The sequence below is a fragment of the Bufo bufo genome, chromosome 7 (assembly GCF_905171765.1).
Source record: "Bufo bufo chromosome 7, aBufBuf1.1, whole genome shotgun sequence".
NCBI classification, from domain to species: Eukaryota; Metazoa; Chordata; class Amphibia; order Anura; family Bufonidae; genus Bufo; species Bufo bufo.
This window is the reverse complement of record NC_053395.1, coordinates 62,227,544-62,253,406: the sequence shown is the minus strand read 5'-3', so window position 1 is coordinate 62,253,406 and position 25,863 is coordinate 62,227,544. Positions and strand designations below refer to the sequence as shown.

General features: G+C 44.5%; 1 protein-coding gene across 1 annotated transcript in view; it reads right to left on the bottom strand.

The window, feature by feature from the left end:
• Positions 1 to 25,863, bottom strand: part of ZC3H7A (zinc finger CCCH-type containing 7A) — a 196,771-nt gene that overhangs the window by 59,728 nt on the left and 111,180 nt on the right. Inside the window, 2 exon segments of the mRNA XM_040440164.1 lie at positions 19,036 to 19,307; positions 22,258 to 22,291. Of these exon segments, the coding sequence (XP_040296098.1) occupies positions 19,036 to 19,307; positions 22,258 to 22,291 (306 nt within the window).

Genomic DNA, 25,863 nt, shown 5'->3' with positions numbered 1-25,863 from the left:
AAACATGATTTTTTGTTTTGTTTCAAAAAGGTTAGTAGTGTATAAAAAAAAGTATACATATTAGGTATCACCGCATCCGTGATGACCTGCTCTATAAAAATATCACATGATTTAACCCCTCAGATGAACACCGTAAAAAAATCTAATAAAAATGGTGTCAAAAAGCCATTTTGACACCTTACATCACAAAAAGTCATACGCACCCCAAAATTGTGCCAAACTGTCACCTCATCCTGCAAAAATCATATCCTGCCTAAGACAATCGTTAAAAAAATAAAAAAGCTATGGCTCTCTATGACTATAGAGACACTAAAACATAATTTTTTTTGTTTGTTTCAAAAAAGATATTGTATAAAACTCAAATAAAAAAGTATACATATTAGGTACTGCCACGTCCGTAACGACCTGCTCAATAAAAATATCACATGACCTAACCCCTCAGATGAACACCGTAAAAAAAATTATAATGAAACCGTGTCAAAAAAGCCATTTTTTTGTCACCTTACATCACAAAAAGTGTAATACCAAGCGATCAAAAAGTCATAAGCACCTCAAAATCATACCAATCAAACCATTATCTCATCCCGCAAAAAAATTAGCCCCTACCTAAGACAAGTGCCCAAAAAATATTAAAAACTATGGCTTTCAGAATATGAAGACACTAAAACATTTTTGTGTAGAACTTAAATACACTGCTCAAAAAAATAAAGGTTACACAAAAATAACACATCCTAGATCTGAGTTAATTAAATATTCTTCTGAAATACTTTGTTCTTTACATAGTTGAATGTGCTGACAACAAAATCACACAAAAAGTAAAAAATGGAAATCAAATTTTTCAACCCATGGAGGTCTGGATTTGGAGTCACACTCAAAATTAAAGTGGAAAAACACACTACAGGCTGATCCAACTTTGATGTAATGTCCTTAAAACAAGTCAAAATGAGGCTCAGTAGTGTGTGTGGCCTCCACGTGCCTGTATGACCTCCCTACAACGCCTGTGCATGCTCCTGATGAGGTGGCGGACGGTCTCCTGAGGGATCTCCTCCCAGACCTGGACTAAAGCATCTGCCAACTCCTGGACAGTCTGTGGTGCAACGTGACATTGGTGGATAGAGCGAGACATGATGTCCAAGATGTGCTCAATTGGATTCAGGTCTGGGGAACGGGTGGGCCAGTCCATAGCATCAATGCCTTCGTCTTGCAGGAACTGCTGACACACTCCAGCCACATGAGGTCTAGCATTGTCTTGCATTAGGAGGAACCCAGGGCCAACCGCACCAGCATATGGTCTCACAAGGGGTCTGAGGATCTCATCTCGGTACCTAATGGCAGTCAGGCTACCTCTGGCGAGCACATGGAGGGCTGTGCGGCCCTCCAAAGAAATGCCACCCCACACCATTACTGACCCAATGCCAAACCGGTCATGCTGGAGGATGTTGCAGGCAGCAGAACCTTCTCCACGGCGTCTCCAGACTCTGTCACGTCTGTCATATGTGCTCAGTGTGAACCTGCTTTCATCTGTGAAGAGCACAGGGCGCCAGTGGCGAATTTGCCAATCTTGGTGTTCTCTGGCAAATGCCAAACGTCCTGCACGGTGTTGGGCTGTGGACGTCGGGCCCTCATATCACCCTCATGGAGTCTGTTTCTGACCGTTTGAGCAGACACATGCACATTTGTGGCCTGCTGGAGGTCATTTTGCAGGGCTCTGGCAGTGCTCCTCCTGTTCCTCCTTGCACAAAGGCGGAGGTAGCGGTCCTGCTGCTGTGTTTTTGCCCTCCTACGGCCTCCTCCACGTCTCCTGATGTACTGGCCTGTCTCCTGGTAGCGCCTCCATGCTCTGGACACTACGCTGACAGACACAGCAAACCTTCTTGCCACAGCTTGCATTGATGTGCCATCCTGGATAAGCTGCACTACCTGAGCCACTTGTGTGGGTTCTAGACTCCGTCTCATGCTACCACTAGAGTGAAAGCACCGCCAGCATTCAAAAGGGACCAAAACTGAGAAGTGGTCTGTGGTCACCACCTGCAGAACCACTCCTTTATTGGGGGTGTCTTGTTAATTGCCTATAATTTCCACCTATTGTCTATCCCATTTGCACAACAGCATGTGAAATTGATTGTCACTCAGTGTTGCTTCCTAAGTGGACAGTTTGATTTCACAGAAGTGTGATTGACTTGGAGTTACATTGTGTTGTTTAAGTGTTCCCTTTATTTTTTTGAGCAGTGTATATAAAAGTATACATATTAGGCATCACCGCATCCGTGACGACCTGCTCTATAAAAATATCACAAGACCTAACCCCTCAAGTGAACACCATAAAAAAAAAAACGGTGTAAACAAAGCCTTTTTTTTGTCACCTTACATCACAAAAAGTGTAATACCAAGCGATCAAAAAGTCATATGCACCCTGTAGGAAGGAACAAGGGGCCATCATTGATGGTCGGTACGTGTCACTGAGGTTCCTGGCCTCGGTGAGGTAAGAGCCTTTTTTTTCCCCTGATGTGTCAGTATTGCAGATTGTAGTCTGACACTTCAGCTGTTTAGTATGGCTGTAAAGCTGATCCGGGACGGCTCTTACTGGGAGTAGCCAAAGTGCTGGGTGGGTGGCTGCTTCCCACATTCCAGGCCGGGTCTTGGGAGGCTTATAAAAAGCAGTCAGTACTGACAGGTGGGGTGGATTATCCTCCATCTCACAGTGAAGCTGTGGAGTCTCTGTGTTTTGGGATCTGAAGATGTGTGCCATGCAAAAGGGCTGAGAGCCGCATGCTGGAAAACAGGCCCCTAAAGCCTGCAGGGGACCGCTGATGAAAAACTGCTAACAAGGTGAATGTTTTTGTTCTGTGGACTTTCCATGGTGTGAACGAACACCAAGACTGCCAACTGTCATTTTCTGTTGCCTTCTGTGTGAATAAACAATGAACTGTTTAGTTAAAGACTTTGTGATTGTCTCTATACTGCGTCCGCTAAGCTGCCTACCAGAGCAAATCCCAACAATTGGTGGAGAATGCGGTTAAACGCAGTGAGGCTGGCCTGAAGGCTGAAAAGTTTTAGTTTTTTCCTGGGCAAGGTTGTATGTCCTATATTAAGCCGGCAAGGTTACGACCAGTGTCCCCTGACAAAATGGAGGCGGTCGTGAAAGCCCTCATGGAGGCTAACTTGCAGCAGCCGGAGGCTAACAAGCAGCAGGAAACCAACCAGCTGCTATTACAGCATGTGATGGTGTTACAAGTGGCAGGAGCGTCCCAGAACGTCCACGATGCCCGGAAAGCTGTCCGTGCGGCGATCCCCAAGATGACCCCTGCAGACAGCGTCGAGACCTATCTGGCGGTGTTCGAAAAGGTGGCCGTGAGGGAGAAGCTACCCTGAGACCAATGGCCTGAGGTCGTCGCTCCGTTCCTGGCATCCGGACCCCAGCAGGTGTTTTTTGACTTACCGGATGTGCAAGCGGCTGACTACCCAACCGTAAAAGGTGAGATTCTGACAAGACTGGGGGAGAATGCGTTGGTCCGGGCCCAGCAGGTGAATCAGTGGGAATTTAACACGGCTGAACCAGCCAGACTGCAGTATTATGATCTGCTACACCAGTTGCAAAAATGGCTGCAGCCTGATGTAATAAGTCCCACTACTATGCTGGACCGTCTGTTGGCGGATGTGTTCTGGAGGGTTTTGCAGTATCCTCTCCAGCACTGGATCGGCCAGGTGTCTCCTGGTAATGCCCTAGAGATGGTCGACCTGGTGGAGTGCTATGAGGCCACCAGAAATCTACAGGGGGGTTCTTTTGGGAGGGGGCTAGTTAAACCCCGGAAATTTCCACCCTCGACCAGACGGCTAGTGCCAGCAAAACCCGCTCGGGATATACTCCCTACAGACCCAGATCCACTAGTGTATTAGCGGTGTCACTCAAATGCAAGAGCGGATAAAGACAGTGTTGCCACTGGAGGCAGCCCAGCGAGCCCAGAGTAGGGTCTATAATCGCCAGGCTCGGGTTCGGAATATGAACCCAGGAGATCGGGTTTTGGTTCTGGTGCAGATGGTGGACAGTAAGTTCCTGGCTAGGTGGCAGGGTCCCTACGAAGTGATCGAAAAAGTTAGGGAGGTAACCTACAAGGTACTCCAGCCCGGGCGGAGAAAGCAGGAGCGAGTCTACAATGTAAACTTGTTGAAACCGTGGAAAGATAGGGAGACCAGTACGGACAACAGCCCCCGGCCGGGTTTTCTGGGGGTAGATTTTCCAGTCCCACGGTCTGATATGAGGGAAGCAGTTGCCACAGTAAAGTTTGCCGAATACCTTTCCTCTAAACAGACTCAGGAGGCCAGGGAGTTCGTCAGCAGAAACACGGATGTGTTTTCGGACCTCCCTGGACGCACTTCTATCATCCGACATGACATTGTCACTGAGCCTCAGGCCAGAATCCAGTTGAAACCATTTTTTTTTTTAATCAAATCTTTTTATTTGCTTTTTTACAACACAAATAACATAGTAAATACCCCTTTTCCCCCCCTCTTCAGCTCTGCAGCCCAGGTATCGTCAGCTGTGGAAAGAGTTTGTGCGACATGATATGATGCGTCTCAGTCACAATTCATACTCCTTTCACTCCTGAATATGTATACTTCATCTTATTCCTGCGCTCTTATTCCCGTATTTTCAAACACAATCTGTTTTCCGTTCACAGTACATACCTCTAAATCATGATATGAAAATGCTCAATCCAAGTGTACCATATTCATAATTTTTTGTTATTTCCCCTTTTTTGGTATACATATCCCTCCAGTTGCACTAATGTATGTATTTTGTCCACCAGTTCCTGTATTTCTGGGGGGGTCCAGCGCGATCCAGTAATATGCTATCCGCTTCCTAGCTTGATAAAGGATATGCTGAATCACTATTTTAACATCTCGTGTCCCCTCTAATTCACTAACGTAACCTAAAATACATATCAATGGAGAACTTTCTATTGCAATCCCATAGACCCGTGTAATAAGGGCCACCACATCATTCCAATATCTACGCAGACGTGGGCAGTTCCACATTAAATGAATGAGATCAGCAGATGTGGATCTATATTTTGGACATGTCATCAGTACGATATCCCATCTTATATAGCACTCTATGAAGCAGTTGCGACACTCTATGTGCCTCGCTCACCGCTATGACGGGGAAGTCGGCAAGCACATCTTCCCATTGGTTTTTCTGCAATCCAGGAATATCTTTTTCCCACTTATCTTGCAGATGTAGTGGATTATTTTTATGCAAGGCTTCTATTAGGCTTAGATAATGCAGCGATATCACTCCCCCGGAACCACCACCAGTGGCCGTGAGGTCTAGAATTAGGTGTCTCGGAGCAGGCACCATTTTCTCCTGTCGTTCCTGCACCTGTATTGCATGTCTCAGTCGTAAGTATACATAAAATAGTGATTTAGGCAATCCAAACTCTTGTTGTAACTTAGTAAAATCTTTGAGGGACGCATCATCAAATATCTGACATAGCCTTACCAGTCCAAATTTCCTCCATGCCCTAACACTGGAGATTTTATTAATTTCCTTATACATAATATTTGGCCATATCGGGGTGAATTTCGTATATCCTGTGATTCCTGCCATTTTTCTGGTTTTCCACCATACCTCATGTATCATACCTAGTACCCCATATTTCTGTCCGCCTTCTTTAAACGTAACATCTTCTAAAGCCGACAGGAGACATTTCCTAGTCAATAGGTTTTGCACTATCCTGCCTGTCTTATTAATCTTATCTTCCTCACCCTAACCCCTAATGTGCTGCATTTGAGCTGCCAAATAGTAAGGGATCAGGGACGCTCAATCCCCCTTGCGTTTTAGGTCTACACAGGGTAGCCAGCTTTATACGAGGGGTTCCCTTCTTCCAAATCAGGTCTCTAAATATTGCGTTAATGGTGTAAAACTATTTAAGAGGTATCCAGATTGGAGCGTTATGCAGCACATAGAGGAGCTGAGGCATAAGAATCATTTTTAATAAGTTTGTGCGCCCCACAATGACAGTTTTGTCCATAATTGGACTTTCCTCCTGAACTTATCTAGTAACGGCATCAGATTCAGGTCTATGAAATACTTGCTATTCCTAGAAAATTGTATCCCAAGGTATTTAAAAGTCGATACTATTTGAAGTCCCCCAGCTAAATTGGGATCTATCTGCCTTGACCCGTCAAGCGGCATCAGGACCGATTTTGTCCAGTTGATATTTAAACCAGATTTCTGCCCATAGCTATGAATAATTGAAATTGCAGCTGGTAGGAAAGACGACCACTTGTCTAAAAACAGGAGCAGTTCATCCGCGTAAAGAGCCACCTTTTCAGTAATTGCCCCATATTTGAGTCCCTGCACCGCGTTGTCTTTACGAAGAGCCTCCGCCAGGGGTTCTATCGCCACTGCAAACAGAAGCGGCGACAGCGGGCAGCCCTGTCGGGTGCCTCTATGCAATCTGAACGAGTCGGAAAGGTACCCATTCACCTGAATTCTGGCCGTGGGACTGACCTATAGCAATTTATTCCATTTAATAAAGATCGGCCCCACTCCCATCTCCTCCAATACCAGTAGTAGGTATTGCCACACCACGCTGTCAAATGCTTTGGCCGCGTCTAGGGATGCGACCGCCGCATCCAAGGCGTGATTCTGGCCCACCTGGACATTCAAATACATAATATTCACAGTCTCCTAATATTCACAGCCGTTGACATGTTTGGCATGAATCCGGCCTGATCCGTGGTTATTAGCGAAGCAATGACCGAGTTTAAACGATTGGCCAATATTTTCGCCAACAGCTTAACATCAGCCTGCAGCAGCGATATGGGTTGGTAAGATTCCGCCTCTAACACATCCTTCCCGGCTTTGGTATGACTACTATAATCGCCTCATTCATAGTGTCAGGGAGTTTGCCCATCAACAAAGCCTCGTTATATACAGTACAGACCAAAAGTTTGGACACACCTTCTCATTCAAAGAGTTTTCTTTATTTTCATGACTATGAAAATTGTAGATTCACACTGAAGGCATCAAAACTCTGAATTAACACATGTGGAATTATATACATAACAAAAAAGTGTGAAACAACTGAAAATAAGTCATATTCTAGGTTCTTCAAAGTAGCCACCTTTTGCTTTGATTACTGCTTTGCACACTCTTGGCATTCTCTTGATGAGCTTCAAGAGGTAGTCACCTGAAATGGTCTTCCAACAGTCTTGAAGGAGTTTCTCAGAGATGCTTAGCACTTGTTGGCCCTTTTGCCTTCACTCTGCGGTCCAGCTCACCCCAAACCATCTCGATTGGGTTCAGGTCCGGTGACTGTGGAGGCCAGGTCATCTGGCGCAGCACCCGATCACTCTCCTTCATGGTCCAGCCTGGAGGTGTGTTTGGGGTCATTGTCCTGTTGAAAAATAAATGATGGTCCAACTAAACGCAAACCGTATGGAATAGCATGCCGCTGCAAGATGCTGTGGTAGCCATGCTGGTTCAGTATGCCTTCAATTTTGAATAAATCCCCAACAGTGTCACCAGCAAAGCACCCCCACACCATCACACCTCCTCCTCCATGCTTCATGGTGGGAACCAGGCATGTAAAGTCCATCCGTTCACCTTTTCTGCGTCGCACAAAGACACGGTGGTTGGAACCAAAGATCTCAAATTTGGACTCATCAGACCAAAGCACAGATTTCCACTGGTCTAATGTCCATTTCTTGTGTTCTTTAGCCCAAACAAGTCTCTTCTGCTTGTTGCCTGTCCTTAGCAGTGGTTTCCTAGCAGATATTCTACCATGAAGACCTGATTCACACAGTCTCCTCTTAACAGTTGTTCTAGAGAAGTGTCTGCTGCTAGAACTCTGTGTGCCATTGACCTGGTCTCTAATCTGAGCTGCTGTTAACATGCGATTTCTGAGGCTGGTGACTTGGATGAACTTATCCTCCGCAGCATAGGTGACTCTTGGTCTTCCTTTCCTGGGGAGGTCCGCATGTGAGCCAGTTTCTTTGTAGCGCTTGATGGTTTTTGTGACTGCACTTGGGGACACTTTCAAAGTTTTCCCAATTTTTCGGACTGACTGACCTTCATTTCTTAAAGTAATGATGGCCACTAGTTTTTCTTTACTTAGCTGCTTTTTTCTTGCCATAATACAAATTCTAACAGTCTATTCAGTAGGACTATCAGCTGTGTATCCACCTGACTTCTCCACAACGCAACTGATGGTCCCAAACCCATATACAGTATAAGGCAAGAAATCCCACTTATTAAACCTGACAGGGCACACCTGTGAAGTGAAAACCATTTCAGGTGACTCTCTTGAAGCTCATCAAGAGAATGCCAAGAGAGTGCAAAGCAGTAATCAAAGCAAAAGGTGTCTACTTTAAAGAACCTAGAATATGACATATTTTCAGTTGTTTCACACTTTTTTGTTATGTATATAATTCCACATGTGTTAATTCATAGTTTTGATGCCTTCAGTGTGAATCTACAATTTTCATAGTCATGAAAATAAAGAAAACTCTTTGAATGAGAAGGTGTGTCCAAACTTTTGGTCTGTACTGTACGTCTAACAGTTGGGGCAAGAGAACCGAAGCAAACTGTTTATATATTTCGGCCGGCAATCCATCATCTCCCGGGGCTTTGTTATTGGCCATTGCACTTAGCGCTATTTCTAGCTCCTTGAGGGTAATGGGGCTGTCTAAAAGAGTTCTCTGTTCTTGATCTAGAGTGGAAAGTTGTAGGGGATGGAGGAAATCCCTAATGTCAGTCTCTGAGGCTTTAGTTTTGGAAGTATATAGGCGTTGATAAAAAGTCTTCAAAATCTCAGATATCTTTTCTGTGGTCACCTGTACCCTGCCATCCGTGTCACGCAGCGCCGCTATATAGTTGGATTGCTGCTGAGCCTTAGTAATTAAAGCTAATAATCTGCCTGCCTTTTCCCCTTCCTCATAATATTTTTGCTTCAGGAAAAATCTTTTATTCTGCGCATTTAGGAGTAGACGTTCATCCAGCTGCTGCCTCTTTCCACTGAGTTTCATATTCTGGTGATGGGGTCTCTACGTATCTATTCTCAGCTGCCTCCACTTCCAATATCATCTTCCTAATCATTGCATTGTTTTCTTTTTTCCGACCATTGATTTTAGCTGCCAATATTCCCCGTAAAAAGGCTTTCATTGCATCCCACACTACTAGCCTATGGGCAGATACTAAGTTTCGGTCAAAAAACTCACTGAGTTGCTCCTTAACCCCTTAGTGACCAAGCCTGTTTGGGCCTTTATGACCAAGCGTTTTTCTTCCTTTTTTTATGGTCTCGGTCCAAGAGCTATAACTTTTTTATTTTTTCATCTATATAGCTTTATGAGGGCTTGTTTTTTACGGGACAAGTTGTAGTTTTTAATGGCGCCATTTTGGGGTACACATAACTTTCTGATTAACTTTTATTAACTCTTTCTGGGAGGGAGATGGGGAAAAATAGCAATACTGCCACTGCGTTTTTACATTATACATTTTTTGGCGTTCATTTTTCGGTACAAATAACATAATATCTTTATTCTCTGGGTCAGTACGATTACAGTGATACTAAATACTTATAATTTTGTTTACATTTTACTACTTTTTTTTGCAATAAAACACCTTTTATTAACCCAAAAAATTATTTTGCATTGCCACTTCACAAGACCCATAACTTTTTTTTATTTTTTTATATGGAATTGTGTGAGGGCTTGATTTTTGAAAGACAACTTGTATTTTTCATGGGTATGATTTTGGAGTAAATGCCGCTTTTTGATCGCTTGTTATTACGTTTTTTTTCGGTGGAAACTAAGAATAAATTCGAAATTCTGTCTTTTTTTATTTTTTACGGCGTTCACCATAGGGGATAATTTATGTAATATTTATGTAGTCCCGGTCGTTACGGACGCGGCAATACCAAACATATGGGGGATATTTTCTTTTTGCAATATTTTTCATTGAAAAGCGTATTTTCAATGGAAAAAAAGGCATATTTTTTTATTTTATGGAATTTTTTTTATTTAATAAATGTGTATTTTTTTTACTACTTAATAGTCCCACAAGGGGACTATAATATACAGTATTTATATTGCTTTTAAAATGTAATGCATTATCTCTATAATGCATTGCATTTCAATAGCAATGCTATTCGAACATTGACCAGCAGGCTGCGCCAGAGAGGCACAGCCTGCTGGAAGTAACTGAAGACAGGCTCGGGCCCTCATCGGAAGCAAGGTAAGCTTCCCAGCACATCAGCACCCCGCGATCGCATTTTTGGGGTGCTGATGGGAGACAGAGGGAGTCCGCTCCTTCTGTCACCACTTTACATGCAGCGGGCGCCATTGCGCCCAGCATGTAAAGGGTTAAACAGCCCGGATCGGCACTCCTGCCGTTCCGGGCTGTTAGAGCAGGGACCCGGCTCTCATGTGAGAGCCAGGTCCGCGCTCCCCGGGGGAGCCGCGCGGCGCTTAAACTGGGCCGTCGTAAAAACGCGGCGGCCCAGCCTAAGGCCCCTTAGTGACCGCCGTAAAAACACGTATGGGTGGTCACTAAGGGGTTAATATCTGACATATCTACTAGGACATTCAGCCAGTATGGGTTGAATTTCCAGTGTTTGGATCTGCGCGACACGGATGGCAACAATTGGAAAGTCACCACCACCGGAGAGTGGTCCGATATCCGCCTAGGCAGATATCTAATACTCTCCAGCAGGTAGCCCATCTCTTCATTGCCCAGAATAAAGTCAATTCTGGACAAGGAACCATATGTACTGGAACGACAGGAGAACTGTTTAGTGTTGGGGTACCTCAACCTCCAGAAGTCCAGTATGGAAGCTTCCCGTAGCAGTCTGCCAAAGGGAGTGAGATCGCTGCTGACAACCTGTAAAGAAGCATTAAATTTGTCCAATGCCAAACATTGTATAGTATTAAATCTCCTAAAATAATCGTTGGGATATTTGGTCTTTCCGCTATCAAGGAAATTATTGTTTTCATCACCTGAGAAGAATATGGCGGGGGGAATATAAACATCAATAATAACACATTCAACTGAATACATTGTACCATATAAATAGATGTATCTCCCCTCCCTATCAATGCTCTGGGAAATACAATAAAACGGTATGGACTTATGCACTAAAATGCTCACCCCTCTAGCGTAACCAGAATAGGTAGCGTGAAAGCAATGCCCAGCCCATCTCGGTGTAAGAATTCCAGGTTGATCTGACAGCAAGTGGGTCTCTTGGAGACAGCAAATCAAGGGTTGATACTGCCCCACACTATCCATTACTTCCTTTCTCTTATTAGCTTCCTTAACTCCTCTGATGTTCCAACTAAAAATTTTTACTGTACTAGCCATGTGTATGATTGGTTCGTATGGAAATGAAGTATACCATATCTCGACCTATACGAACATCAGACTTTAGCTGTCCTCCCTGAAGCGAAAACCCACCAGGTCCTCGCATTATTCTATATGACCTGACTACAGAGCAAACATTACCCCTAAACATTCGAACAATATCTCTTAAACCTTGAACAAAGTTATCTAGAGCAAGGTTACCGGTTTATCTGACAGGTCTCCGCGCTTTCTCCCAAAAAGGGACTGCAGGCTTAATATAACAACCATATCAGAACCACCAGCCCCTCGGTCTAGTTAAGACGCCTAGTGGTGAGGCGTGGCTCAGATATATATCTCCCACTAGAAAACAAAAAAACTAAAGAAAAAAAGAACACAGTTGCTTTGCATCACTTTCTCCGCACTTTCTCCTCAAAAATCTACACAATACTTTTTGAACCCAGCATATTTAAACGGTATATCAAGTAGCTATCATCCCTGTATGAAATACTACCTCATCACACAGACACATTACCACACTCGCTCAATATGTTCGGACAGTCCGATAGAACTGCAAAAACTGCGTCTCATTCCGCAGCCGCCTGTGGACCAGCATCCCGCAAACGATGTTCATGACTGTCTAGCCATCGCAATGCCTCCCTGGGGTCTTCAAAGAAGTTGGTTCTTCCTAAGGCGACAACACGTAGTCTCGCTGGATACATCATCGAGTATGAGATATTCAGGCCTCGCAGTCGCTTCTTTATATCCAAGAATCTCGCCCTCCGCTTTTGGACCTCCATGGAGTAATCTGGAAACAGCGACACTTTTTGGCCGCCGATGGTTAGATCAGGCTGCTCACGTGCTTTTCTCAGAAGTATATCTCTGTCCTTATAATGAAGAATTTTCATAAGAACAGGCCTGGGTGGAGCACCCGGTGGCAATGGTCTGGTGGGGACCCGGTGGGCCCTTTCCACTGCAAAAAGCGGAGTTAATGTCTCTGATCCAAAGGTATCTTTCGCCCACTTCAAGATCATCTTGTTTAGCCTTTATAAGAGTCAGTTTTTGATTATGTTCGGTAGATTCTCTTTTAAGAGATGGGATAATGTCCACGACTTCTCCCACACGTTCCGCTAAACGTTTCAGGTCATGGCGGACTATGGACACATCCTCCTTGATGGAGCCCACCTGCATTCTCAGGGCTGTTAAGGATCTCCCACACTTAGTGATAGGTTTCAGTACATCTTTAAGTGTGGGTTCTTCTATATCTGAGTCTATAATGTCCATACTGGCATTCCCTTTACCAGGCCTCAGTGCGTCATACCTGTTAGAGCTATGATTAGCATCTTCACTTCCCCTCTCCTCCTCTCCGTCTGTGTCAGGATCAGTGCCTGCTGGTGTTCCACCTCGTGTCCCCCTGGCATCTGTGGGGCCCGAGGAGTCAGTGGTATGCGCAAATCTCCCCAGCTTGCGCTGTATGTCCTTCGCGCGGTCACTGCGCCTCGGCATGTCAGGGCCGGCGCCATCTTGCAGCTCTCTGCAGGGCCCTTTAGTGTCTCTCTTCCGGGCCATCACGACTCACCCGACGGCGGAGAGGATCAGGCGTCGGCTCCGGTGAGGTGCTTGCGCAGACGGGTAGGTGCTGGTTTTAGGGGTTCTTTGCAGGATATTCAGCCAGGATAGTGCGGGAGCTCTGCAAAGCACGTCTGCTCTCATCGTCCGTTGGCCACGCCCCTCCCCCCCTGGTTGAAACCATACTAGGTACTTGAAGCGCGGCGACAAGCCATCTCAGAAGAAGTGCAGCTGATGTTACAGCTAGGTGTCATCGAGGAGTCAAAAAGTGAATGGGCCAGTCCGATAGTCTTAATACCCAAGCCGAACGGGACATTACGATTCTGTAACGACTTCCGCAAACTTAAGGTTTTCAAGTTTGACGCATATCCCATGCCCCGAGTGGATGAGCTTATTGAGAAGTTAGGCCAAGCCCGGTATTTTTCTGTGTTGGACCTCACCAGAGGGTACTGGCAGGTACCCTTGATGGAGGCTGCCAAGAAAAAAACGGCTTTCATACCACCAGAGGGGCTGTATCAGTACAAGGTATTACCCTTTGGTCTACATGGCGCTCCCGCCTCATTTCAAAGGCTAATGGACATTATACTCCGTCCACATAGTCGGTACGCTTCGGTGTAGCTGGACGATATCATTATCCACAGCACCGACTGGGAAAGTCACCTACCTAAAGTACAGGCGGTAGTGAACTCCCTTAGGAAGGCTGGCTTAACCGCTAACCCAAAAAAGTGCACAATAGGGTTAGAAGAGACCAAGTACTTGGGAATGTAATTGGGCGCGGAACTATCAAACCTCAGGTGAACAAAATTGAGGCAATTCGGAATTGGCCCCGACCTGTCACTACTCGGCAAGTAAAGTCGTTCCTGGGAATGGTGGGGTACTATATGAGGTTTGTGCCCCACTTTGCTACAGTCGCCGCACCATTGACAGGCCTTTTGAAGGGACGCAAGTTAGTGATGGTCCACTGGAATGAGCAGGTGGAAAAGGCTTTCTCCGCTTTGAAGTCGACCCTGTGTGGGTCCCTGGTTTTGGTGACGCCCGACTTCAAAAGGGAGTTTATAGTGCATAACCGATGCCTCCGAGGTAGGTCTCGGTGCTGTACTGTCTCAGGAAGTCAACAGGGAGGAGCATCCCGTTGTCTTCCTCAGCCGGAAGCTCACCCCAGCCGAGACAAGGTATAGTATAGTGGAGAGAGAGTGCATGGCTATCAAGTGGGCACTCGAGTCTCTCCGCTATTATTTGTTGGGGGGAAAGTTTTGTCTGGTGACCGACAACTCCCCTCTCAAATGGATGAGCCAGGCCAAGGACAGAAATGCCCGGGTCACCCAGTGGTTTCTGTCTTTGCAGAATTTCAACACAGGCCAGGCCGGTTACTAGGAAACGTGGATACCTTGTCCTGGGTACACTGTTTAATGTGTGTCCACCCCCTCAGGGTTGAACAAAGGGGGGAGGTATGTAGGAAGGAACAAGGGGCCATCATTGATGGTCGGTACGTATCACCGAGGTTCCTGACCTCGGTGAGGTAAGAGCTGTTTTTTTTCCTGAAGTGTCAGTATTGCAGATTGCAGTCTGACACTTCAGCTGTTTAGTATGGCTGTAAAGCTGATCCGGGACGGCTCTTACTGGGAGTAGCCAAACTGCTGGGTGGGTGGCTACTCCCCACATTCCAGGTCGGGTGAAAATGGCCCGGTCCTTAAGGGGTTAAAGTTATCGGTATCTAACCTTGCAGATATGATGATAATGCGTCCAGCGCGCTATCACAGAACATGAGCGCGCACAGGGGAGGAGGAGTCACTCTCCCTCCCCCCTGTGCCGCGCTACCAATGAGGAGAGACGGGAGGAAGAGGGGCGGGCACACTGCGCCACCAATGATAATTAACGTTTAATACAGGAGGCGGTGCCCAGCATATATGACAGAAAGCTGCGATCAGCGGCAGTTAACCCCTCAGGTGTCGCAGCTGAGGGGTTAACTGCTGCCGCTGATCGCAGCTCCCTGTCAGAGGCAGGGTGCCGGCTATGTGATTCTGCGCCAACACACCTGCCTCCTGTATTAAACGTTAATTATCATTGGTGGCGCAGTGCACCCTCCCCAGTATTAAAAACATTTGTGGCGCAGTGCATCCTCCCCCCACCCCCCAGTATTAAATCATTGGTGGTTACAGGGTCCCATCCCCTCCTCTTCATTGGTGGCAGTGGCAGCTTCTGATCGGAGCCCCAGCAGTGTAATCCGATCAGTTACCATGGCAGCCAGGACGCTACTGAAGCCATCCATGGCTGCCATGGTGAGCTCCCTGCTGCTGTGTGTACTATGCACAGGGCAGCAGGGAGAGTATGAAGTCCTATTCACCCTAATAGAGCTCTACTATGTTGAATAGAGCTCTATTAGGGTGAATAGGACAAGGGATTAAAAGATCCCAGGTTCTAGCCCCTAATGGGGGGAAATAGTTATTAAAAAAAAGTTTAAAAAAAAAACACACCAAAAAATTGACTATAAAATCACCCTCTTTCCCAATTTTACATATAAAATATATAAACAATAAATAGATAAACATATCACATATTGCCAAGTCCGAAAAGTCCAAACTATTAAAATATAAAAATCTCCTATGTGGTGAACGCCGTAACAGAATTTTATTTTTTTTCCAAAAATGAAAATGCACAGAATATCAGTATACCGTAAGTTATCGGCTATCGGCCTGAAAGTTCACAGGTTATCGGTATCTGCTCTAAAAAATCAATATCGGTCGATCACTACAGTGCCTATACTAACGGCAGGATAAAGTAGACACAGGTGAGTTGATTTCAGCGGTTTGTCATTTAAAAGTAAGTGGTTGCCGAGAACCAACATGACAATCATTGCAGACTGGGCCTGGAAAAGAGTCCCAGCCACCTGAGAAGAGTCATGGTTATTCATGAATTCCTGCTTTCCCTGCCCACCTGCTGGTGACTGACAGTCTTCTACCTAGTTTTCTCCCTATCTCTCTAGAAGAGAACTGCCAATCATCAGCAGATGGACGGAGAGAGCAGATGGGTGAAAGTGTGCTGCAATGATTATGATGCTGGTTCTCAGCAACCACTTACTTTTAGCTCATGAGTGACACACCACTGGACTGACATTTTTGGGAGGGTTTTTCCATTTTTAATGTGACTGTTAGGAGGTTAAATAGCGTTATCTGTATTAAAAGGGTTGTGGAGAACACAGCAATACCATAGATGTGCGCATGGTTGTTGTTTTTTTTTTTCCACTTTTACAAAATAAAATCCCTTTTTATGAGAAAGATGGTTTTGCAAATGTATTCTTTTAAATAAACTTTATTAAGCATTTTTTTTTTTTAGTCCCACTAGGAGACAGTTTTTATAATGCACTAGCATACCTTGTGTACCAATGCATTATCGCCGAATGTACCAGAGACAGGCAGTCTATTAGGCTTTGTCTGTTGCAAAGTCTAATAGACATATAGTTATGGCAGGCCTTGGGGCCTTTGTTAAGCCAATGGTGACCGGGAGTCCCATTCCTCTGTGTAAGAGCTCATTCAGACGGCCGTATGCTATCCGCAAAAATGCGTATCCGTTTTTTTGAGGATTAGATGCTGACCCATTCACTTCTATGGGGCCCTTTTCTATTCCACGGTTCCGCAAAACAAATGAAACATGTCCTATACTTGTCCGTGAAAATCAGGACATGGCCCCATTGAAGTCTATGGGTCCTCAAAAATACTGAATGCTATCCGTTTTTTTTCCGGATCCGCAAAAAACAGGATAGCTTTTAGTATTTTAGCGGACAGCATACGGCCGTCTGAATGAGCCCTAACTGTCTAAATGCTGCGGCATCTACAGAGTTAAGTTATCTCTGCACAGGCCATTACGATGGGAGCCCAGCTTCCGTCAATGCTGGCCTCCACTGTGATCCAGAGCACCGTATCAGTGCAGCCTGTGCCAGGATTATTGACGCGGACAGCAGGGACTGAAAAAACAACACAGGCAAAGCTGATACCGCACCTTCTGTGAATTTTTTTTTATATGTGACGGTTTTTAAATAAACAATATTCCTAGGCACTAAAAGGGCGAATTAATTAAATTCATTTGATTCATCGCCCAGCCCTATGCCACGCTATGGGACTGCCAGAAATAGCGGAGCACTATGCTCGCCATCTCCAGCAGCTCCATACAGAATAAACTGTGCGGCAGTGCGCACGCTCCACCTGACACTGCATTCATTTTGGGAGTACGGAGGCCATGTTTTCATGATTGGCAGGAATCCCAGATGTCAGACCCCCACCCATCTAATTGTTATCCCCTATCCTGTGGATAAGGGATACCTTTATCTACAGTACAGGTGCTCTATCATGTTCAGTCCTATGGCAGATGTTATTAGGAGCTCTATCTGGAAGAACTGGCATTTGCTAGAATCTGGCTCAGATTTAAAAAAAACTACACCATGGAGGTCCCCTAAATTCATTTAGAAGGGGAAAAAACGTACGGGATGAATTGGTGCGGAGGAGATTCCAGCAAAAGCTCTGCAATTGAGATTACATACCACAATGGAACTATAGATGTGGTTATGGCTTCTTTCCAATATCACTGATAAGGTACTACAAATAGGTAATATTCAATTTATGGCACGTCACTTGATTACGTGTTGGGTGGATTTAGTAGTCTATATTATGTACGTGCAATTATTTTTACATAGGTAAAACCGTACATTCCTTGTAAGATAGAAATGACCTATCCTCTTTTTTATGAGTTATACAATGTTCTTATATGTGGTTATATATGATGTTTGTATCTTTTATATTACATTGGATTGGATGATACACACCTGTAATCCAGTTGGACAAGTGTAGGAAGGATACAAGGTGGGTTCCACCTCCTTCCAATAGGCCTTGAAAAAGCATCTGCTGAGGTATAACGGCTGTAGGCCCTTCTTGGGTGTATCGTGTTATACCAGTGTTATGTACCCACTGAGGAGGTGATAAAGGATAGTGAATTTGTCCTGAGGCGAATGCCATGCTGTTTCTTCTGCACTTGGATGAATAATAGGTGGTATTACACTGTCCGATTTTCAAACAGTGCAATTGCACAGGCAAACTGAACATGAAGGGAACGATTGCTTCTGCAGTCATTTCTGTTCTATTCGTAATCCTGATGAAAGATGCCAACCAGCTGACAAATGAGCATGTGCTCGCTCATCGGCTGATCGTCTGCCTAATTATACAAGCCAAATATTGTGAATGAGCCTTCCTATGAACACCTGCTTCTGATAATTTGCCTGATTGTTCTGTGACCTATAAGAGGGGATGATATCATGAAGTTCATGTTATCCTCCCCTGGGGTCATCTGAAGCCATACCAGCTAAAATAAGAGCTGTAAAGCTGTAAGTACAGTATATGCAGCTTCCACTTCATCCTGTGCTGTAGATAAGGTTAGATTGCAGCTAGAGCTGTGAACCTGGTCTTCTTGGAATCTAGTTGCATTCTAGCAGGAGATACAGCTCTTAGAGTAAGAACCCTCTACCTCCAGCTGTCCTTGGGATAATCAGTTTTATTCCCTTTCTTGATGCTCAGCTGTGCTCAGTATAAGCACCTAAGGGATAAATATATCTTTATGGTGGAAAACGCTCAGTTTTAATGAAACAGTTTAGGATAGGCCATCACTAGCTGATCAATGGGGCTCCAACACCCAGCACCCCTGGTGATCAGGGTGTAGCTCCGTCACCAGCACTACACAGCACCATCAGCAGTGTAGTGGAGGTAGCTTGCTACTACAGTACTGCTCCCATTGAAGTCAGAGCTGGTCACTGCAGCGCTGCTGCAGTTGACTTCAATGGAAGCAGTGGTGTAGTAACAAGTTCCCTCCACTACAGAGTTGACAGCACCAATTCCTGCAACAGAGCTACACTCTAACAGCTGATGGAGCAGGGTTAGGCCCCCACCGATCAGCTAGTTAGTGATGGCCTATCCTCAGGATAGGCCATCAATTAGGAATAGCTGCCTACAGATGGATTTTGGAAAGCTTCAGGATTATGTTGCAAAATAGGAATACCCCACAATGCACAAAATGACATCTAAAGAGATAACATTCTGTAAAAACTAAATAAATCTAAAGAATAAATATATTTCCCATTATCTCACCATGTTCAGCCCATTGCATGACGGCACGGAATCGAGCATGCGATCCAGTTCATCCCCAATTATTTCATCATGCAAGTTTGACAGTGGAAATAAAACAGATGCATCACTACTTATAAGTGCTGAAGGGAATATTCCAGTCTCAGAAACCGGAGGCACACTTGGAGAGACTGAATGGACTGGAACTGGTGAGGTCTCTCTTAATGGTTCATTGTTCAGACTCAGTGTAGAGAAAAGCACGTGAGGAGGGCCATGGCCATCAACTTCAGGCAGATCTGAAATACAACACATACATGTAATGCCATTTGTCTAAGCTTTGGCAAAATCAGTTTCAAACTTGTTTTGTTGTACAGTCGGCTCCCCTTGTGTCATGTGACCATTTGTTATGACACAAGGGCAGGCATGCCGTTGAAGTTGCCAGGAGCCAACGCCAGGAAGCAGGTAAGTCATCTTCCCTTTGCAGGTCCGGCAGAATCATTTTTGAACAACCCCTTTAGGTATACTGCTCTAATACAGCCATGTGCATGAGCCATGAAACTGCGTAGGGCAGGAGAGATATTTGTGTTCCTGCTGTGTTCAATTCTTAGGGGATTATGTAATGTAAATATAATGTAGATGTATATATGTAAGAATCACTAGATGTGAACAGCTACGCAGCTGGATGTAAACAAGAGTATTTCCATTCACTGACAGAAAGCAGGACGTCAGCAGGTCACATCCCTGAGCATATGGAGTATTTCTATAATGTATTTTTATCTATATGCATTTCCCTTTTATAACACATGCATTGTGTTTAGTCCCTGTTTTTATGCCCCATTTCCTGCTGCTCTTGAACAATCCACAAGCGCAGCTCACACCAGGGCTTTACCCACATGATGAAGAGCACTTTTTTTTGCCTGAAACAAATAAGCAGAAGCACTTTTTAAAAACATTTTTAGGCTTATCTCAATTGGAGTCGACAGGCACTGTAAAGTTTACAGCCATGAGGGACCTTTCCCCCATCACCCACAATCATGCCACGTTCAAAGTTTAGGAGAGGTTCAGGTTAACCTATTATGTCTTGAAATAAACAGTCTGATAGCTGCTTTCATCCAATACCAGGAATACATTGATAACAAGTACTTGCCATTAGAGTTGCTGCGATACCAAATTTTTGATTCGGTTTCGATATCATAAAAAAGTATTGCGATACTCGATACCACGTGAAAAAAATAAACCAAAAAAGCCACATGCATGCCGCATTTAAAAAAAATGGCGAATCGCACAGTTTTTATTTATTTTTTCTGTTCCGGCGTTCACCGCATAGATTTTTTTAAATATTTTAATAGTTTGGACTTTTCTGACGTGGCGATATGTAATATGTTTATTTATTGTTTATACATTTTATATGTGAAATTGGAAAAGGGGGTGATTCATACTTAATATTTTGGTGGGTTTTTTTTTTTTATTTTTTTTTTTACACTTTATATTTAATAACTATTTCCCCCCTTAGGGGCTAGAACCTGGGATTTTTTTTTTATCCCTTGTCCTATTAACCCTGATAGAGCTCTATCAGGGTTAATAGGACTTCATACTGTCCCTACTGCTTTGTGCACACAGCATCAGGGATGTTACCATGGCAGCCAGGGCTTCAGTAGCGTCCTGGCTGCCATGGTAACCGATCGGAGCCCCAGGCTTACGCTGCTGAGGCTCTGATCAGAAGCTGCCACTGCACCACCAATGAGGAGGAGGGGAGAGGGGACCCTGTGGCTACTGCCACCAATGATTTTAATACTGGGGGGTGGGAGAAGGGGGCACTGTGCCACCAATGATTTTAATGGGGTGGGGGGTTGAGGGGCGCACTCCGCCACCAATGATAATTACCCCTTAATACAGGAGGCGGGTACTGGCAGCAGATCAGCGGCAGTTAACCCCTCAGGTGCCGCACCTGAGGGGTTAACTGCCGCTGATCGCAGCTCCCTGCCAGGTGCAGGGTGCCGGCAATGCGATTCTGTTGCCGGAACCCACCTCCTGTATTATGTGTTAAAGTCTGGACCCATTAAGTAGTCTTTAAGTATTAGGCTACACAGAGCGATGTCCTAGCACTTACTATTATTCCTGGGCGCCGCTCCGTTTGCCCGCTGTGCCCCATTACTGTCTCCTCTCCTGCTCCATGTGCTAATTACTATCGGAGCAATGGGGAGGAGACATCAGCTTCTCTAGTGGGCGTTCCTTCTCCCTGGCTGTAGCGCTGTCCAATTGCAGCGCAGCGCAGGGAGAAGGAACGCCCACTAGAGAAGCTGATGTCTCCTCCCCATTGCTCCGATAGTAATTAGCATATGGAGCAGGAGACAGTAATGGGGCACAGCGGGCGAACGGAGCAGCGCCCAGGAATAATGGTAAGTGCAGGGACATCTCTGGGCGCCGCTCTGTGTAGGAAAAGTCCTATCATTGGTGGCGCAGTGCGCCCGCCCCTCCACCGCCCCTCTCTCCGTTCATTGGTGGCAGCGGCAACAGCAGCACAGGGGGAGGGAAAGACTGCTTCCTTCTCCCCTGTGCTGCTGAGGGAACATGAGCGCGCTCACAGCAGCGCGCTCATGTTCAGAGACAGAGATACTAGACTGCGCAGCAGCGCAGCCCAGTATCGAAAAAATGGAAATCCCGGTATTGTATCGATACCGGGACAAAAGTATCGATTGGGTATCAAAATTTCGAAACCCGCAACAACCCTACTTGCCATCAAAGGGCTGTCCAGCCAATTCAAATTCTTTTAAAACAGCTTGGCGCTTCTGGCACCCCACCGGTCTCTGCTTCCTGGTTCTTCTTGACATGCAGGAAATGTCTGCTTGGCCAATCACTGGCTGAGGTGGCATTTCCTGCATGTCGAGAAGGATCAGTCGGAAAGAGAGTTGGTGAGGTACTGACTTTTATTATTTTATACCACGGGCTGCCTTTATAAATGTAAGCACACATACAACCCCTTTATGTATGATGTGTTAGATACACACAGATACATGCATACATACAATGGCCAATTTCACAGGAAACACTTATGTTTCATCTGACATTATAACTCGTCTACAGTTTTCAGACCATATAAACATTTATGAATATTAACTGGGAGATCAAAACAAATTGTGGGGCAACAGAGAATAAGGTGATAAATCCAGACTATGGGCCACATACGGAGTCTGTCCAAACAGACGAAACAACAATGAAACTATACATGCAGAAAAACTCACTTACCTGGCTCTATCTGATCTGCAAAACTATCAGACATCTGCAATTCGAATTAAAATGTATCAATGGCTGCTAAATGCTGATAAAAAATGTATATCTGCCATATAAAATATCCTCAGTAAAGTACTAATTGATTAGATTTGTTATCACAAGAAAGCAATATTAAATGGATTCTAAAGGCTGTATTACACTGGCAGATCATTAGCGATCATCTTGCAGTTTAATACTGCTGCCAATTGCCCAATGAAATTCATCGGGCAATTTTGATTTTTAAGCAGGCTTGAAGGGGTGTGCTTAAGCATGCTTAAAAATCTTGGTAAGCATGCTTGATGGGCCGCAACGGTATCGCGCGGATCAACAGCCGTGGACCCAACCTGCTCCTACCGGCTCAGGGCGGTGCTCCGGGCAGAAACCCAGCTGATCGCACGATCAGCCGTGTTTCTGTCCAGCAGGACGAGGGCCACATGCATCCCGTGGGCTGCGGGTTGTGCACCCCTGGTCTAAATGCACTATAATCTTAGACCACCCTTATTAGTACAGGACTGCATGAATAGTACTGCCACCCCTGAGACCAGATCAGTAATTTTATCTCTATACTTACTCCCATTCCCTTACATACTGGCTGTGGAACATATTGAGAGGAATCCTGAACATGTGCACATAATGGGCATGACTCAAGGAAGAATACTCTCTATGCATTACATGGCTGGTTTATGGGTGCACACTGGGGGGGGGGGGATTACTGATCTGAACTCTGTGACGGCTGTACTATTCATACAGTACTGCAGTTAATAGAGAGGGTCCAAGGTGACAGAGTCTCTTTAAACCCATGAGAAAATTAACTATATTCATGTCAGACCTTATAGATATATATATATAAACTAAAATCTCACATTGACATACAGTAAGTATTCAGACCCTTTACTCAGGACTTAGTTGAAACACCTCTGGCAACGATTACAGCCTCCAGTCGTCTTGGATATGATGCCACATGGTTTACACACCTGAATTTGGAGATTCTTTGGAGATTCTTCCATTTTTGTTGTCTTTGCTGTATGATTAGAGTCATTGGGCCAGATTTATCATTACACTTACGTCTTACCAAAGTCACTTTTGGCTAAGTCAGATTTATTAATGGTCCTTTAATACTCTGATAAATGTGGTTTGACGGTAGCAGTTTATCCTTCAGTAAGCTGCTTTACAAAAGTCGCACGTCTTTATGAAAAAGTCGCATGTTCTATTAAAAAGTCGCATAAGATAAGCATGGTCCTCACTGGAGTGAAATTGCGCAATTTTTTGCGACTTTTTAAATTGTCGCAATAGTAAATCTGTCTAGAGATTCATCTACATAAGAAAACACGTCCACTTTTAGAAAACTGGCGCGCATAGTGCAGAGCCAATAAAAGTCGCAAACTTTTGCGCAGTTTTAGCGATTGCGCAAAAATTTGAGACTTTTTCACTCCATTATTTTGACTTGAGCCAATGATAAATCTGGCCCATTGTCTTGTTGGAAGGTAAATCTTAGTCTGAGGTCCAGAGCACAATGGATCAGGTTTTCATTAAGAATATCTCTGAACTTTGCTCCATTCAGCTTTCCCTCACCCCTGACCAGTCTCCCTGTCCCCCACAGCATGATGCTGCCACCACCATGCTTCACTCTTGGGATGGTATTCGGCAGGTGATAAGCAGTGCCTGGTTTCCTCCAGACATAACACTTAGAATTGAGGCCAAAAAGTTCAATCTTGGTTTTATCAGACCAGAGAATCTTGTTTGATTCATGTGTCTTTTATGAGGAGAAGTTTCTTTCTGACCACTCTGCCATAAAACCCAGGTTGGTGGAATGCTGCAGTGATGGTTGACCTGAAAGTTTCTCCCCTCTGAACACAGAATCTTTAGAGCTCAGCCAAAGTGACCTTTGGGTTCTTGGTCACCTCTCTTACCAAGGCCCTTCTCTCCTATTACTTAGTTTGGTGAGGCACCAGCTCAAGGAAGAGTCCTGGTTGTTCCAAACTTCTTCCATTTAAGAATTATTGAGGCCACTGTGCTCTTGGGAACTTTCAGTGCACCTTCAAAACTACACTTAAACAAGCAAATATGGCTACTTTTACACTGGCGTTTTGAATTCCGATTGCGAGATCCGTTTCAAGATTCTCACAAACAGTTCAAAATGGATTAGTTCAGCCCCAATGCATTCTGAATGGATAAGGATCCGTTCAGAATGCATCAGTTTGGCTCCGTTCCGCCTCCATTCTGCTCTGGATGCAGAGCCAAACGGATCCGTCCTGACTTACAATGTAAGTCAATGGGGACAGATCCGTTTTCACTGACACAATATGGTGCAGGTAAAAACGGATCCGTCCCCCGTTTTGACTTAGATTTATTTTTAAAAGAATAATGCAAACGGATACAAGCGTTTGCATTATAGGTGCGAATCCGTCTGTGCAGATACCAGACGGATCCGCACCTAAAGCAGGTGTGAAAGTAGCCTAAAGCAAAGGGTAGTATAATATAACTTGACATAGAAAACCTTCCCTTATTAAAAATATAACCTTTGAGGTGAGGGATTTAATAGGGACACTGAGGTTATCTTGTCCAGTAAAACCTACACCGCTGATCCTCTTCTCTATGATGCTTGAGACTTCAAATCGTGAGTAAGAAGGACAACACACTTTGTCCCGCCACAGTTAAAATGTCTGGCAGAGATAATCTTATGGTTAATATCTATACGTCTCAATATTAGACGTTTTGTGTATCTAGGGGTATTCTTAAGTTTTTTAGATAAATATATTAAAGGTTACATTTTAATAAGGGAACGTTTTCTATGTCAAGAACTTTCAGTGCAGCAGAATTTTTTGTACCCTTTTCCAGATCTGTGCCTCCACACAAATCCTGTCTCTAAGCTCTACAGGCAGTTCTTTCCACCTCATAGCTTGGTTTTTACTCCGATATGCAATGTCAGCTGTGAGACCTTATTTAGATAGGGCACCGTCTTTCCAAATCATGTTCAACTGAATTTACCACAGATGGATTCCAATCAAAGTGTAGAAACATCTCAAAGATGAGCAAGAGAAATGGGAGGCCCCCAGATCTACATTTCTAGTGTCATAGCAAAGGGTCTAAATACTTACGTCCATGCAAAATTTTAGTTCTTTTTAAAAAATCTGCAAAAAATTTCTAAAATGTTTTCACTTTCTCATTATGGGGTATTGAGTGTAGATTGATGGGGAAATTTTTTTTTTTTAATTTTTTTTTATTTTAGCACAAGGCCACAACATAAAAAATTTGAAAATCTGAAGACTTTCCGAATGCACTGTATACCAGCAAGATGGAGGCCAAAAGGACACTATCTGATATGCCAAATGAACCATGTAAATTCAGTGTGAATAGACCTTTAGCAGTACACATGGCAAAGGCTGACAGACCACTGGAAGATTTTAGGGAAATCTGAATTCACAGAATCTGCATTTATGTTTTATTATAAGGTCACCTTCCTTCATGAAGGGAGGGATTCTGATAATAGTTTATGATGTCGTAACATAGTGAAGTTCCCTTTGGTTTAACAAAAGTTACATTCAGTACCTACAAACGTAAGCTATATGGCAGTTTGCAAGT